This window comes from Peromyscus maniculatus, chromosome 1, assembly GCF_049852395.1.
Source record: "Peromyscus maniculatus bairdii isolate BWxNUB_F1_BW_parent chromosome 1, HU_Pman_BW_mat_3.1, whole genome shotgun sequence".
Classification (NCBI taxonomy): Eukaryota; Metazoa; Chordata; class Mammalia; order Rodentia; family Cricetidae; genus Peromyscus; species Peromyscus maniculatus.
The window spans coordinates 168,609,900-168,625,578 of NC_134852.1; the positions used below are offsets into that span (position 1 = coordinate 168,609,900).

At 36.6% G+C, this 15,679-nt stretch overlaps 1 protein-coding gene across 11 annotated transcripts in view; it reads right to left on the reverse strand.

Annotated features, from left to right (window-relative positions):
- The window catches only part of Vps13a (vacuolar protein sorting 13 homolog A), a 230,136-nt gene that overhangs the window by 132,359 nt on the left and 82,098 nt on the right, over positions 1-15,679 (reverse strand). For all 11 annotated transcript variants that reach the window (XR_013047707.1, XR_013047706.1, XR_013047704.1 and 8 more), the window contains exons 24-26: positions 15,408-15,492; positions 12,028-12,182; positions 11,227-11,383 (exon numbers count right to left, since the gene is read on the reverse strand). Coding sequence is in view for 6 of the 11 variants with exons in the window: in XM_006970140.4 (XP_006970202.1) it covers positions 11,227-11,383; positions 12,028-12,182; positions 15,408-15,492 (397 nt within the window). In the remaining 5 variants the exon portion in view is untranslated. The remainder of the gene's footprint in view (positions 1-11,226; positions 11,384-12,027; positions 12,183-15,407; positions 15,493-15,679) is intronic.

Here is a 15,679-nt window from a genome sequence, read left to right on the forward strand (position 1 = left end):
GTTAGCCACTAGTTAACCATAAAGTCCAGGCAGTGGTAGAACATGCCTTTAATCCCAGCATTCAGGAGGCAGAGGCAGGCAGGAATTCCAGGCCAACCTGGTCTACATAGAGAGTTCCAGGATAGCCAGGGCTACACAGTGAAACCCTAGAGCACTAGAGAACACTATATAAAATACACATTAGAGAACACTATCCAGTTGGTTTACTTCTCTTTCTAATAATAATAAAAAAAATTACATTGGGGCAAAAGAACAGAATATAATTTTGACATAACAGAACAAAAATTGAACACCTATATATGATCTGTGTGTGACTAAGAGATAACTGTGGTACAATCCACCACACTCAAGTTTGTGTGACCAAGAGATAACTGTGACACAGTCCACCACACTTAGTTAGTGCAGCCAAAAGGAAACTGTGACATAATCCACCACATCCAAGTTTGTAAGACCAAGAGATAACTGTCATATACTGTACCACACTCAAGTTAGGGAGACCAAGAGATAATTATAACACAGTCCATCACACTCAAGTTCCAAAAAGCTAGAGAACAAGGAGACAATGTGATACCAAACAAATGCATGTCCTCTGACCTACATTTGGGTTAAACTACGTAATTTGATCCATAATTTTTACAAGAGTCAATGAACGTAGCAGATGTCACTCATCAAAGAAGCAATGACAAACTGGCACATGAAAGGTTCTTGACATCATGTATCATCAGAGAAATTCAAACTGCCATTATATATATATTAGAAGTACTCAAGCCCAGACACTAACAAAATACTGACAAGAATGAACAAAAAGCACTCCTATTTCTTACGAGCAAAAGTGAAAAATTATATAACCACTGAAGAGTTTGGTGGTTCATTACAAAAGTTATGTATTTAACGTAATTTCCACCACTTAATGCTCCTTAGTATTTATCCAAAGAAACAAGACAGCTTAGGTCTACACCAAAATCTGCATATAGTTATTTATAGCATCTTTATTCAAAATTTTCCAAAACTTAAAAGAAGTCAACATGTCCTTTATAAAGTGAGTGGACAGGTAACCATAATAGAGATCTATTATGCATAGGTGGATAGGTAACAATAATGTTCTTAGACAAAGGAATATTATTTATTGGTCAACAGTAACTAGCTGACAAGCCATGAAAATGTAAGGAGAATATTTAAACACAGATTACTAAAAGAAGCCAACCTTAAAAGGATGTACACTGCATTTTTCCAATCATATATTCAGATAAAAAGGTAAAGCATGAAAGACAGGGAGATGATTTTAAGCCAGGTACCACAGAGGAAGGAGTGGAGGACAACAGATATTCAACATGGTGAAAACATGCTTATGGTGATACCACCATAGAAACTTGTTCTTTATATATTGTCCAAACACATAAGTTTAACACAAATGTTTAAGTCTAATACGAATAATGGATTTCAGGTGATAATAACATGAATAGAATCAACTATAACAACATCACACTGTTGGGCAAGTTGATAAGTGAATGATGGAATCTGTAGTTAAGTAGATAGACCTAGAGAAGATTGTAGTCAATGAGGTAATCCAGGCCCAGGAAGACAAATGCTACATGTTCTCTCTCATCTGTGGTCCCTAGCCCCCAATATTTAGATTCATGTGCTGATACAACCCCTCATTAAAGAAGCTTCTCTATGGTGATATTTTATTTGTACTGAAATGTGATTTTAATTTTATGTTAATAAATAAAGTTGCCCTGGGGTCAGAGCTATTAGAGCCATAGCAAGACCGTGGTGGTTAGAAGAGCTATGTAGATTTCTGTGTGTTCAGGGATACAGCCAGTATTGGAGACATACGCCTTTAAGACCTGGAGGGCGGTACTTACAGGCAGTGATGAGGCAGTCATGTGGTTGGGTTTACAACCAATGAGAAGGCAGAACAGAAAGACTATTTAAACACAGACAAACAGGAAGTAGCTCTCTCGGGGGGAAGTTAGGAGCACTGCAGGAGGTAAGATTTTATCTCTGAGCTCTGACCTCTCGGCTTTCTCTTTTACATTGGCTCTGTGTTTCTTATTTTAATAAGACGATTGGTTACATCTACATCTGGCGCCCAACGTGACAAGAATCCATTAAAAACTGCTTGGGGCCGGCTCCCTAGCCGGAGCAGCCGGCTCCCTAGCCCCGGCCCAGGTCTGCTTGGGCTCAGGCCGGACTGTGAGATGCTTGCTTAAAGCCAATGCTACAAACAACTCAGGCCTGCCCTGCTAAACAGGGCCCCTGCCTGTAAAGCCAAGCCTTGACTCAGCTCAAGAGGGAACAAGTGGCTGGCTTTAAGCTTTAGCAGGCTACCCCTTCGCTTTCACTTTTGCTTTCGCTGTCTCTCTCTGTCTCTCTCTCTCTCTCTCTCTGGATTCACACCTAGGACACTAGGTGGCTCTTTTGAAATTCGCTCGGATTTCTACTGTTCTACGCAGATTTGGTAAGTCATAAAGGAAACTATTTAAAAGACAAATTTTTTCCACATTTAAAAAAATGGGTTTCCTGTGTACATTGGAAGAAAATTGGGTTTTGTTTGAAATTTTAGGCAGTCTGACAATGGAACAACTATATGAGAAGATTAATGTTGATCGAATTATGCAGTTTATCACCATGCTTATTCTCATTTTACTATTTAAAAAGATAGTCGATTTAAGTGCCAGGATAACAGCTTTAGAAAAACCTGTTAAACCTGTAAAAATTCAGACAGAAGAAATTAACAGTGAAGTTGGTTCAAGTTTGGATCATAAGGTTACAGAAAGAAAGCCTGTTTTCACACAGTCACCCTTTATCCTGTAACCGTACAGCAGATGCCTGATCAAATGGCTACACAAAATATTTGGGCTCCAATTGAACTGATGGATTTTAAAAGGTTTAAGGAGGCAATAGTATCTTATGGCATGCATTCCCCATATGTAAAGCAAATGTTAAACTCTTGGTCAACATATAATAGGATTATACCACAGGACTGGCGGGACCTTGCACAAGCTGTTCTGGAACCCAGCCAGAGACTTCAATTTCTAACGTGGTTTAAGGAGGAAGCTAGAAACGTAGAAAAACAATGGAGGGATAAAGGAATACAAGTTTGTCAGGATCAGCTTATTGGAGAAGGCCAATATGCTTCAATACAAACACAATGTTTATATGATGTTCAAACCCTAATTTTATGTCGAATGGCAGCCTTGAATGCATGGGACAGAGTTGAGGAACCAGGAAAAAAACCTGAGTCATTCACAAAGGTTATGCAAGGCCCAAAAGAATCTTTCACAGATTTTTTAGAAAGACTGGCTTCAGCAGTAAACAGAATGGTCTCAGGATCAGAAGCTAGTAAGGCAATAATTGAAGCTTTGGCATTTGAGAATGCGAATGCAGCATGCAAAAGAATAATCAGGCCGTTAAAGGCAAGATCTGCACCTTTGGAAGATTGGATTAGAGAAACAATTAATGTTGAGGCTGATGAGCATGATGATATGTGGGTAGGAGAAGTAATTTCAAAAGGTTTGAGGAGTGTTAGATGTTTTGGGTGTGGAAAGCAAGGACATTTTAAAAGGGACTGTAAACAGGTCATTCCTAGAAGCAATGTTTCTTCAAGGAACAATGGCAACAGAATGGCCCTTCCTTCTGGAGTATGCAGAAGGTGTGGTAAGGGAAAACACTGGACCAATGAATGTAGATCAACAAAGGACAGACAGGGTAATCCTTTGCCTCAGTTTTCGGGAAACTCCCGGAGGGGCCTCATGCAGGCCCCCATAGCAAAACCAGTTCAAACCTTTCCTGCAGCTGTAGAGGAAATCCCAGCTCAGAGCGATTAAATAACCAAATGACTATTGGAATAAATCATGCTGGTCAGGATGATGAAACAGAGAGAATAGAAAATTCAGGAGAAAACATAAAGAAAATTTTTTGGCAAACTTCTATTAATGAACAAAGACCAAAATTAACGATAAAAATAAATGGTGTTTTGTTGTCTGGTCTGGTAGACACAGGTGCGGACATTACCATAATTGCACCAGAATTTTGGCATCCAACTTCGCCTCTTCAGGAGGTAAAAGTTCAACTGTTAGGAATTGGGACATTATCTCATGTGAAACAGAGTGCAAGATGGCTGAAATGTATAGGTCCAGAAGGACAGAGAGGAAAATTAAAACCATATGTGGCAAACATAACTATGAACCTGTGGGGTCGAGATTTGTTGCAACAATGGAATACTCAGATTAAAATCCCTCCAATCTCTGAAACAAATCATAAACTAGCACATGTTTCTGAGAGAAATATTAGAAGGCATTATTTTGAGTGGTCACCAGCCATCCATATTATACAAGAACAGGGCACAACAACGGATAATCTTCCAAAAATACCAACAGCTCTACCTTTAAAATGGTTAACAGACAAGCCTGTATGGGTCCAGCAATGGCCTTTAACAACAGAGAAACTCCAGGCTTTAGAAGAGCTGGTAGAAGAACAGTTAAATGCTCAGCATATTGAACAGTCAACCAGCCCTTGGAATTCTCCTGTATTTGTTATTAAAAAGAAATCTGGTAAATGGAGAATGGTAACAGACCTTAGAGCAATTAACAAAGTAATTCAGCCGATGGGCTCTCTACAATCTGGAATTCCTTTGCCTACTCTGTTACCAAAAGGATGGCCTCTCATAGTTATTGATTTAAAAGACTGTTTCTTTTCAATACCCTTACAAGAAAAAGACAAAGAAAGATTTGCTTTCACAGTGCCTACTTATAATAATTCTCAACCGGTTAAAAGATTTCAATGGAGGGTCCTCCCACAGGGAATGTTAAATAGCCCAACTCTGTGCCAATATTTTGTACAACAACCATTGGAAGTGATACGTAAAAAATTTCCTAAATCTATAATTTATCATTATATGGATGATATTTTACTAGCTGACTCAAATGCAGATACTTTAGAAAGAATGTTTGAAGAAGTAAAGAAAATTTTGCCTTGCTAGGGATTACAAATTGCTCCTGAAAAAATACAAAGAGGAGATTCTATTAATTATTTAGGATATAAAATAGAGCTACAAAAAATTAGCCCCAAAAGGTGCAAATTCGGAGAGATAGACTACAGACTCTTAATGACTTTCAAAGATTATTTGGAGATATTTCTCATCTACGAACTATTGTTGGGGTAAAAAATGATGAACTGACTAATTTGTTCAAAACCTTAGAAGGTGACAAGGACTTAAATAGTCCAAGAGAATTATCACCTGAAGCTGAGAAAGAATTGGCCTTGGTAGAAAAGAAAGTACATGAAGGGCACGTGGATGTTATTGATCCAAAGCTGGATTGCATTTTGGTTATTTTACCTTCTAGGCATTCTCCTACTGGAATATTAATGCAGAGGGAAGATATTATATTGGAATGAATATTCTTACCAAATAAACCAAATAAAAAATTAAAAACTTATGGGGAAAAAATCTCTGACTTGATTTGGAAAGGAAAATTGAGACTTCGTCAATTAGCAGGAATAGACCCAGCAGAAATTGTCGTACCTTTAACGAAGGAGGACATTGAAAAATTATGGACAGAAAGTGAACCTTGGCAAAGAGCTTGCAGTAATTTTTTGGGAGAAATTAACAGCAAATATCCCAAAAGCAACAGAATTGATTTTATAAAGAGAGCTGATTGGATCTTGCCTCGAATTGTACGGCAAAAACCCATATCTGGAGTTCGTACATTTTATACAGATGCCAATAAACAAGGAAAGGCAGGTTACAAATCAGAAAATTTAAGTAAAGTGGTACAAAGTCCTTATAATTCAGTGCAAAAATCAGAATTGTATGCTATTCTGTTGGTATTAATGGATTTTTCAGAACCTCTCAACATAGTAACTGACTCTCAGTATGCTGAAAGAGTGGTATTACATATTGAGACTGCAGAATTTATCCCTGATGCTTCAGAATTAACTTCACTATTTATTCAATTACAAGATACAATCAGGAAAAGGAGTCATCCTTTATATATAACTCATATCCGATCTCATACTGGTCTGCCAGGCCCTTTAGCACAAGGCAATGATGAGATTGATAAATTATTGATAGGAAATGTGCTGGAGGCCTCAGAATTTCATAAAAAACATCATGTCAATAGTAAAGGTTTAAAAAAAGATTTTTCCATAACCTGGCAACAAGCCAAAGAAATAGTAAAGAAATGTCCTACTTGTTCCTTCTATAATCAAACACCATTACCAACAGGATGTAACCCAAAGGGTACTCAGAGGAATGAAATCTGGCAGATGGATGTGTTTCACTTTGCAGAATTTGGAAAATTGAAATATGTACACCACACCATTGATACTTATTCAGGATTTCAATGGGCAACTGCTTTGAGTTCTAAAAAAGCTGATTCTGTAATCACTCATTTGCTAGAAGTTATGGCCATCATGGGTATACCTGCACAAATCAAAACTGACAATGCTCCATCATATGTCTCTGTTAAAATGAAACAGTTTTTTGCTTATTACAATATAAAGCATATTACAGGTATACCACATAATCCTACAGGTCAAGCAGTTATAGAAAGATCAAACAGAACTATAAAGGATATGCTAAATAAACAGAAAGGAGTAACAAAAACCCCCAGAAATAGACTGCATAATGCTCTATTAACTTTGAATTTTCTGAATGCCAATGAGAAAGGAACAACAGCTGCAGAGAGACATTGGGTAATAGAAAAAACTACAGAATTAAATCAGCCTATATACTTTAAGGATGTGCTGACCTCAGAATGGAAACCAGGGTATGTATTACGTTGGGGACGAGGTTTTGCTTTTGTTTCTACAGGAGAAGATAAGCTGTGGGTACCATTAAAATTGATAAAGGTTCGATTTGAACAAGAGAAACCTCTTAATTAGAGGAGATGATAGTTCATCAACCAGCATGAACATCCAATTTAAACTAACTTGTACCAGTAACACATGTCTTCATTTAATCAGATAATAACTTGCCAAAAAGGAACATCCCCAAAATTAGTCTTGGGGGAAGGTTTTTGTTTTTGTCTTTTAGGAGAATGAAGGTTAAGGAATCTGAAGAACACAAGACAAATGAGACAACTGAAGAAAAGGGACAAATCATCTATCCCAGGAAACAGAGTGAAACGGCGTATGGGTATATATTATCTAAAAAATTTTATGTCTTCTTAAATGTTTGTTTCTGCTTTTCTCTAAAGATTTGACACTATTGGTCTTCTAATAGTCCCAGTTCAATTAAAATTTAAAGCTGACTTTGGAGTTGGAGAATGGCTCTCTCCTTCTTTAAACTCAAGCATGTTGTTAAAATGAAAATACAAACTCCCTGTATCATGCCAGAATAAAAGAGCCATTTTCTGCTGTGGGACAGGACAAAAACCAAATTAATTAAGGGACTATTCTATTACTAATCTCAACTCTTTGATTCTATTCTGATTCTTTAAAATTTTCTTAAAGTATAAATTTTATATCAAAATTTACAAGATTAATATATACATATACATTTTAAACTTTGTTAAGATATGAATGGTCATATAGAGTACTAACTAATTCTAGAAAAAAGGCTTCAATTAGCTGCATATATATGTCTTTGTGTTCGAGGTTCTTATCAGTTTTCTGCAGGAAATCACGGCCAGACCTAACATCAACTGAAGTCTCCAGGAAGAAGATGGGGCCCCACAACAACAACAACAACAATTCCACGTGGACAATAATAATATCATTAAGCTGACAAACATCATCTACAGATCAGCTTTGAACTACAAGGTGCTCAGAACAATTTTGAGATGACTAGCTGAGAGGATCCAGTCTTAAAGACTACTTGAATAAGGACTTGAGATAAACCCTGAACTTTGGCTTTATACACAGACTGGATAATAATGAAGGATATAGTTACATTTCCTAGAATTTGACAATTAACCTAAAATTTTTCTTTCAGGATAAAGATAACTTCGCCCATACCCAGCAGGAATCAATTTTAAGAATACGACGCCCACATTCCCAAAGAGGTGGTGTGGGGCGGGTAGTTTTTTTGGTTCTTTTTAACGGGTTTTGGGTCTGGGATAATTTTCATTATTTAGGGGGGTAGGTTACAAGTTGTTGTCAAGGGTTAGGAAAAAGGCTAAGCAAAGGAGATTAGATTTAAGGTTCTTGTTTAAAAAGAAAGAGAGAGAGAGAGAGAGAGAGAGAGAGAGAGAGAGAGAGAGAGAGAGAAAGAAAGAAAAGAAAAAGATAATTACTAGTTTTAAATACTTTACATTATTACCAACTATTAGGATATAAAGAAATGAAAGTTAGTAGTTAGACATTACAATACAAATTGTAGTCATATTAGATATGTTTTAAAAATTGAGCAGATATATTTTAGACAGGTCATCTTCAAACCCTTCAGAGATCTACCGAATATGGCATTTAAAATGTTTTAATAACTTAGAAATTTTTCTTTTTTGAGACATGTCAGCTCCTGGCAGTACCAATCTACTTCAGAGAAAATATGGGCATTGAAGAAACTTCATATGGCATTAACTTTCATTGTGGCAAAAGTTAGCCACTGGACAACAAAGTATCCTCAAATCAACAGGAAAAAATGGACAGACAGAACACGAAACAAAGGACTACCAATTCCTGCCAAAACAAGTGTGGTTATGGCTTTATCAAAAGGCATCTTCTGAGGCCAGGACAATATGGCACCATCCCTGAAGTGGCCTTCACAATCTGGAAAAGGTACAGTGTCCTTTCCTTCGAAGACAGCTGAACAGGCAGTGGGCCGATGGCTTCTGTTGTCCAATGGAACAGCAACTGAAAGCTCATGCCTCTCAATAGTAGACTGGCATTTAATAGAGGGATGTGGAGAAGGGGATGCTGAGATGAAGCCATATATACACAGCCAAGAAGAATGGACAGCTGAATTCAAAAACCATCAACAATTTCCAGAATTTAAAATCCTGAATCATGACATGACACTAGTGGAATTCAGGTGTTTCTGGTACATGGACTGCTCTCACCCAATGTGAGGTTGAACTGTTGACCTTGTGTACAACCTACTTCACAAATGAGTCTGTTAGATACCATAAGCCTATAGGCTGAAGATGATGCCCCAACACTGTGGAGAAACCTCAGGTGACTGACCAGGCAGCTGGCTGTTTCTGTCAACTCAAAAAATTTTTGGAAGTTGCTTTTGTGCACTTCCTGTTTTTATTTTTGTGAGCTAATATTATTTCCTTCTTGGGTCTCTGAGGGAGTTGAAGATTAGTTAGTTATAGTTGAAGATTAATTAGGATAGAAAGTGAATTAGATACATTTTGAACTTACTAAAATAGGATAGATAAGGGAATTATTTTCTCTGATTTGTCAAATACAAATGGACTAGACATCGTTTAGGTATTTGTTACTTGTATATATTGTATATAGTTATTGTACTTTTGTATATAGTTTTTCTTTTGTTAGTTATAACCTTTTGGCTTTTTTCTTTTTATTAAAATAGAAAAGGGGAAATATGGTGATATTTTATTTGTACTGAAATGTGATTTTAATTTTATGTTAATAAATAAAGTTGCCCTGGGGTCAGAGCTATTAGAGCCATAGCAAGACCGTGGTGGTTAGAAGAGCTATGTAGATTTCTGTGTGTTCAGGGATACAGCCAGTATTGGAGACATACGCCTTTAAGACCTGGAGGGCGGTACTTACAGGCAGTGATGAGGCAGTCATGTGGTTGGGTTTACAACCAATGAGAAGGCAGAACAGAAAGACTATTTAAACACAGACAAACAGGAAGTAGCTCTCTCGGGGGTGGGGGGGGGAGTTAGGAGCACTGCAGGAGGTAAGATTTTATCTCTGAGCTCTGACCTCTCGGCTTTCTCTTTTACATTGGCTCTGTGTTTCTTATTTTAATAAGACGATTGGTTACATCTACACTTCTCTTTCTTTTTTTTCCCTCCCTCCCTCCTCCTCCTTCTCTCTCTCTCTCTCTCTCTCTCTCTCTCTCTCTCTCTCTCTTTTTTTTTTTTTTGGTTTGGCTAGACAGGGTTTCTTTGTGTAGCCCTGGCTGTTCTGGAATTAGCTGTGTAGACCAGGTTGACCTTGAACTCACAGAGATCTGCCTTCCTCGGCCTCCCAAGTGTTATTATTAAAGGTGTGCACCACCACCAACCACCTTGCAAGAATCTTCTATTTATAGCAAATGAAAACTAGGGCAAAAAATCAAAATACAGAGATTAATGGATACATTGATGTGACAGCTGCTACATCTATGGCTCAGAAAACAAACATCATGGAAGAGGGAGTGGAAAGATGATATGAGCCAGGAAGTCTGCTGTGAATCAGTCTCTTCTAGAAATGGCTGCACAAACAGGACCAGAACAATGGCAATATCAGTAGCCATGCTAGTGTGGAATAGGGAAAATTTCACAGGGTCCTAACCCTAGACAAAAAACTATAGGCAAATAATGACTGCTGAAGAGAGGTAGAATTAGCCTCTCCCAGGGATGATCACCCAAGCTATTTATTTAATACAAAGTAGTCAGCCCTGAAGTCATCCATATACATGCAACAAAAGCAGACTCAGCAGATTATATTTATGTATTTGTGTATACACACACATATGTAATATTCAAAGAAAGAAAGGTACTATTGATTTGAGAGTAGAGGGAAGGGAAGGGTAAGTGCTGTGGATATCGCTCTGTATGCTGTGAATGTGTTGCTCTGATTGGTTAATAAATAAAGTGCTAATTGGCCAGTAACCAGGCAGGAAGTATAGGTGGGACAAAGAGAGAAGAGAATTCTGGGAAGAGAGGGGAGTTGTGAGCAAGACACAGAGGAAGCAAGATGTGAAGGCAGAACTAAGAAAAGGTATCAAGTCACGTGACTAAACATAAATAAGAATTATGGGTTAATTTAAGTGTAAGAGCCAGTCAATAGTTAGCCTGAGCTAATGGCCAAGCAGTTTTAATTAATATAAGCCTCTGTGTGTTTACTTGGGTCCAAGCGTCCTAGGGCTGCAGGAGCCGGGCAGGACCAGGAAAACTTCAGCTACAGGTAAGTGATGAAATTATATTTTAATTACAAATGTATTAAAGAAAACAGACTAATATAAATTTGAATGTAACTGTCTCTCCTTTTTAAAAACTATTTCATAATATAAATATATTGATTCAAAGTCTAAGGAATAGAAAGTTCTACAATAGGTAAACAAATTTAAAAGTAATTTATATATTTTAATAGTCTTACCTAAGTATTCTGGACATTTTAACCAGAACTCCTTCAAAAAGGCATTTGCTTTCAAATCAAATTTTCTAATCTCAACTTCTGTACCCAATCCTAAAACACCCATTTCTAGCACGGGTAGTTCACAGTCTCCCACAAGGTGATAAAATTGAATCAAAACCTGTAGAAGAAAGGCAAAGCACATAGGTCACCTATGTGATAACGATATATGAACACAGAAGATATATATGTAGTATGCTAAGAATTTAAACTTAATATTTATTTTCTATTCCACACACACATACAATGCATATTTACATTGTATAATCATCATCAAAAAATATGTATTGGAAAACTACCACAATATACCACTTAAACATTAATTCTTAAGAAAGATAAGGGCCCACTGGCAGATGGGTCAGGATACATCCTGGTGCATGAGCTGGCTTTTTGGAGCCCATTACCTATGGTGGGACACCTTGCACAGCATTGATGAGGGGCTTTGACCTGCCTCAATTGAATGTACCAGGCTTTGCTGACCCCCCATGGGATGCCTAACCTTTTTGGAGGAGGGAATGGGGGCTTGTTTGGGGGAGAAAGGCTGGTGGGGAAGAGAGAAGGGAACAGAGGGGGTAGTTGGTAGGTAAAATGAACAACAAATTTCTTAATAAAAAAAAAAGATAATCTTAAAAAAAATGAAGGAAACCATACACCACATCTCCATATACCTTGAACAGTATCTATTAGTAAAGGCACTATATAAGTAAATAGCACAAATTATAAATGACATTTCACATAACTGACATATGTAATCATAATACATACCTCTGCTACTTCAAACCGCATGGAAAGTTGAATTAAATTCATTGAACTATCTTTCTTTTGTAATTTTTTAGGTCGACAACTTTTAATTTTAGATAGAATTTGAGGATTCTCTTCCAAAGGACTACAGAGTGCATCAAAAAATTCCTCCTCTGAGTCTAAATTTAATAAAATATTTTAAGTCAACAACAGAAGTAATCTGTTTAACATTTTTACATTTTTTTCTGAAATAATGTAAGCATTAAAATGCTATGGGTCTATATTAAAAGTTGAACACAAAAGCTAGAGAAAAGAATACAGAAATTAATTTTGAATAAATATCAATGCAAAGAATAAAAATTATAGAAATTATAAATTATTTAATATTTGGCATAAAATCATTTTTAAGATTCATTTTTATTTTTAATTACGTATATTTGTGTATATCTGTGTGCAGGTACGTGCATGTGCTCACAGAGTACAAAGGCATGCAACTGATTTTCTTGAGCTGCAGTAAGAGGCAGTAGTGAGCTGCCCAGTGTGGGTGCTGGGAACTGAACTATGGTGCTATGCAAGCACATCAAGAACACTTAAACACTGAGCTATCGCTCCCAAATCTAAAAAGAAAAAACTCAACTTTAAAAACTCATATATATTGTTTTATAACAGAAAACAATAACATGTATTGAAAATAATGATTGTGTACAATATGAATACTGAAAGCAACATGCTACCATACTCCCTATATCTGGATAGTGTAACAGGACTCAGTTTACAATTCTGTAATATTAGCAACAGAGGCCAGGCCCAGAAATGTTAATAAAGCACCTCTTTAACTACAGCTTCATTTAATGTAATTTTATTTATCAGTAATCAACCATGATATAAAAATAGTAGATGAAAGATTCCACTTATCAACTACTCAAAACAATGAAAACAGTTCTAAATTGAGTAGTGTGAGGAGTTCTCACACTACCTGCCCCAACCATGACTTATACCTTTGTCAGCAGATTTATTGTAGGGTAAAAAGAAAAGCTTCCCTTTGATGATCAAAGTTAGCAAGTTTGCTGGAATGAACTGACTACAAACAGCAGAAAAGGTACAAAAACAAATAATATGAACTGGGGAGAGAGAATCAACCACAATAGTGATTGTCCATGCGTTCCAATGGGTCCATATATTCCAGCTTTCTTTACACAGGAGGGAAAGATGAGGAATGTAACAATTTTAGGGAAAGAGCAAATTATTTAGGTACAGGAATGGGTCCAATGCTCAGACAATGGCTAGTAAATTTCTTTGAAAATTAAATGTAACAAACTGATTAACAATTGCTCATAAGCAAATTCAGTACATGTGTGGTTACATTTATTTTTAGGGGTGGGGGAGAGTTGGGGTTTGAGACAGAGTTTCTCAGTGTAGTCCTGGCTGTCCTGGAACTTGCTGGTAGACCAAGCTGGCTTTGAACTCACTGAGTTCCACCTGCTTCTGCCTCCTGAGTGCTGGGATTAAAGGCTTGAGCCACCACTGCCCTATCTTGCTTACCTTCTTTAAAATTTCCCTGCAGGCATGAATTAATAAAAATTTAGTAAGAGACTATTGTTAGTTGCTGATAACTTGTTTTCTTTGGCAGATTAGGTCTTTGGGCGGTATCTTAAAGATTTTCCATTATGTCCTACACGGACCTTGAATTTAAAAGTTACGAGCAGAGTGCCATGTTTCCCTAGAATTTATATTAAAAGTTTAGGATCTAAAACAGTAAAAATATTAAACCACTTAGTTACACTACTGGAATGAGATGGCTATTGAAAAGGGAAAATCACTCTTCTTTAAGGACATGGCCCCTATCAGAATGCTCATGCCTCAAGAGGATAGCCACACACTCATGTACATATGTGTTGCACTACTTGGACTCAGGTTATTAATAACAATGACAAAGGACATAAGTCAGAGAGATACAGAGTGTTGAGGACTAGGGGGGAATTGGAAGGAGTAGTGGTAGATGGATAAGATTAAAACATGCTATATAAATTTATGAAACTTTCAAAGATAAAAAATATTATAAAAAGGACTAGTAAAAGAAAGTTCAAAACATACTAAACTGCAATACATCCCTAATTAACTAAAACTGGTTAGAGCATGTGACCTCATACATAACATCTCTCTGCTCACCACATACCCACAAAAAAATTCCCAGATAACAAAAGAACACAAAAATTTCTCTGAGATTTAGTGTTCTTTAAAGTCTTGAAAATATAGAATATATTTTTTTCCAACATGGCCATGAAAAAAGCAGGCATTTGACAGTGGAATATTTCAAAGTAAATTTTTTTATGTAAATGCAGATATTAAAACATTTTCCTCCTTAACAAAAAAGATTAGGAAAAAAGTTTACTATCTCAAATTTCTTCAAATACTACATTATAAATTAGGCATCTATAAACTTTCTTTTTTTTAATGCTAAACTCAATAATGATTTCTGTTAGTAATACTTAGGTTTAAAATTACAAATTATTCTTGTTAAAGTGATACCACTACAAATGTAATTTTAAAGACTACTTAAATTATATTATTTTAATGAATCTGAGGAACAATGCTGCCGCCTGGCATTCCCTGTAACTGGAGGACAGCTAATTCCCAATGAACACCATCTTGCACAAGGACTCTACTGAGACGAGTCTATAAGCAGTGCAGAAGTAACTCTGCTAATAAAGCACAAGCTTCCCTTCCATAAGGATGCTAAAATGCACATAGGACAGTACCTCTATACTGCGGTCTCCCTCTACAATAAAGCCATTCTTCTTAAAACTAGGTAAATGTATCTTAAATTATTTAAAAATTATCAGGGAGGATTTCAGACAATGGTGTTTTGATCATACTCACTGTCCCTCCATAAACTCTTCCAGATCCATTCCCACTTCTCTTCCCACCCAACCACCAACTTTGTAGTGGTTTTTTTTTTTTCCTCCTCCTCAAGGCCAACTTGCACTAGCTATTATTCTTTGAAGTCAGGCCTTCTTCGGAAGCATGGTCAAGGCATTCTTACCATAAGGTTGCTGACTGTACTGTGGGTGATAGACCTCACCACTGTTTGCTACTCTTTCCCAAGCCACCTGCCTACAACTTGCATCCCTCTACTTAGAAGCCCAACTTTTCTTTCCTTTTGTTCCAACTTTTAATCACCCTTTGAGTGACTCATTTCTGAATGTATCCGATGTACATGTGACATAAACTTTAATTTGTTGATTTTTCCTTATTAATCATTCTATACAGAGAAATTAATGTTAAAAGAAAAAGATGTTTATACCCCTACACATAATCATCTGAAAAAAAAAATCCCTCAAATGTAAACTACCTCAATTACACATGTGCAATAAAGAAAATTCCTTTAAGCAGTTTCACTTTACCATCTTCAGCAACAGAAGGCTGTTCCAATAAAGGGATTAACTTCTGAGAAATCTGTGATACTGGCAAAGAAGTAGATGCTTGAATCTGAAACAAAAGTAACCTGCTGTCAATCAGAATAAAGATATTTTATACAAATTTATATGATAATTTTGACCAAAAAAAAAAAAACCCTACTCAATTCAATCTGAGAAGAAATCAGGTCTAAAGCACGAAAATTAATTATATGATGTATGAAACTTAAAGTGCTTTGGATTGTATCTCAGTTGGTAGA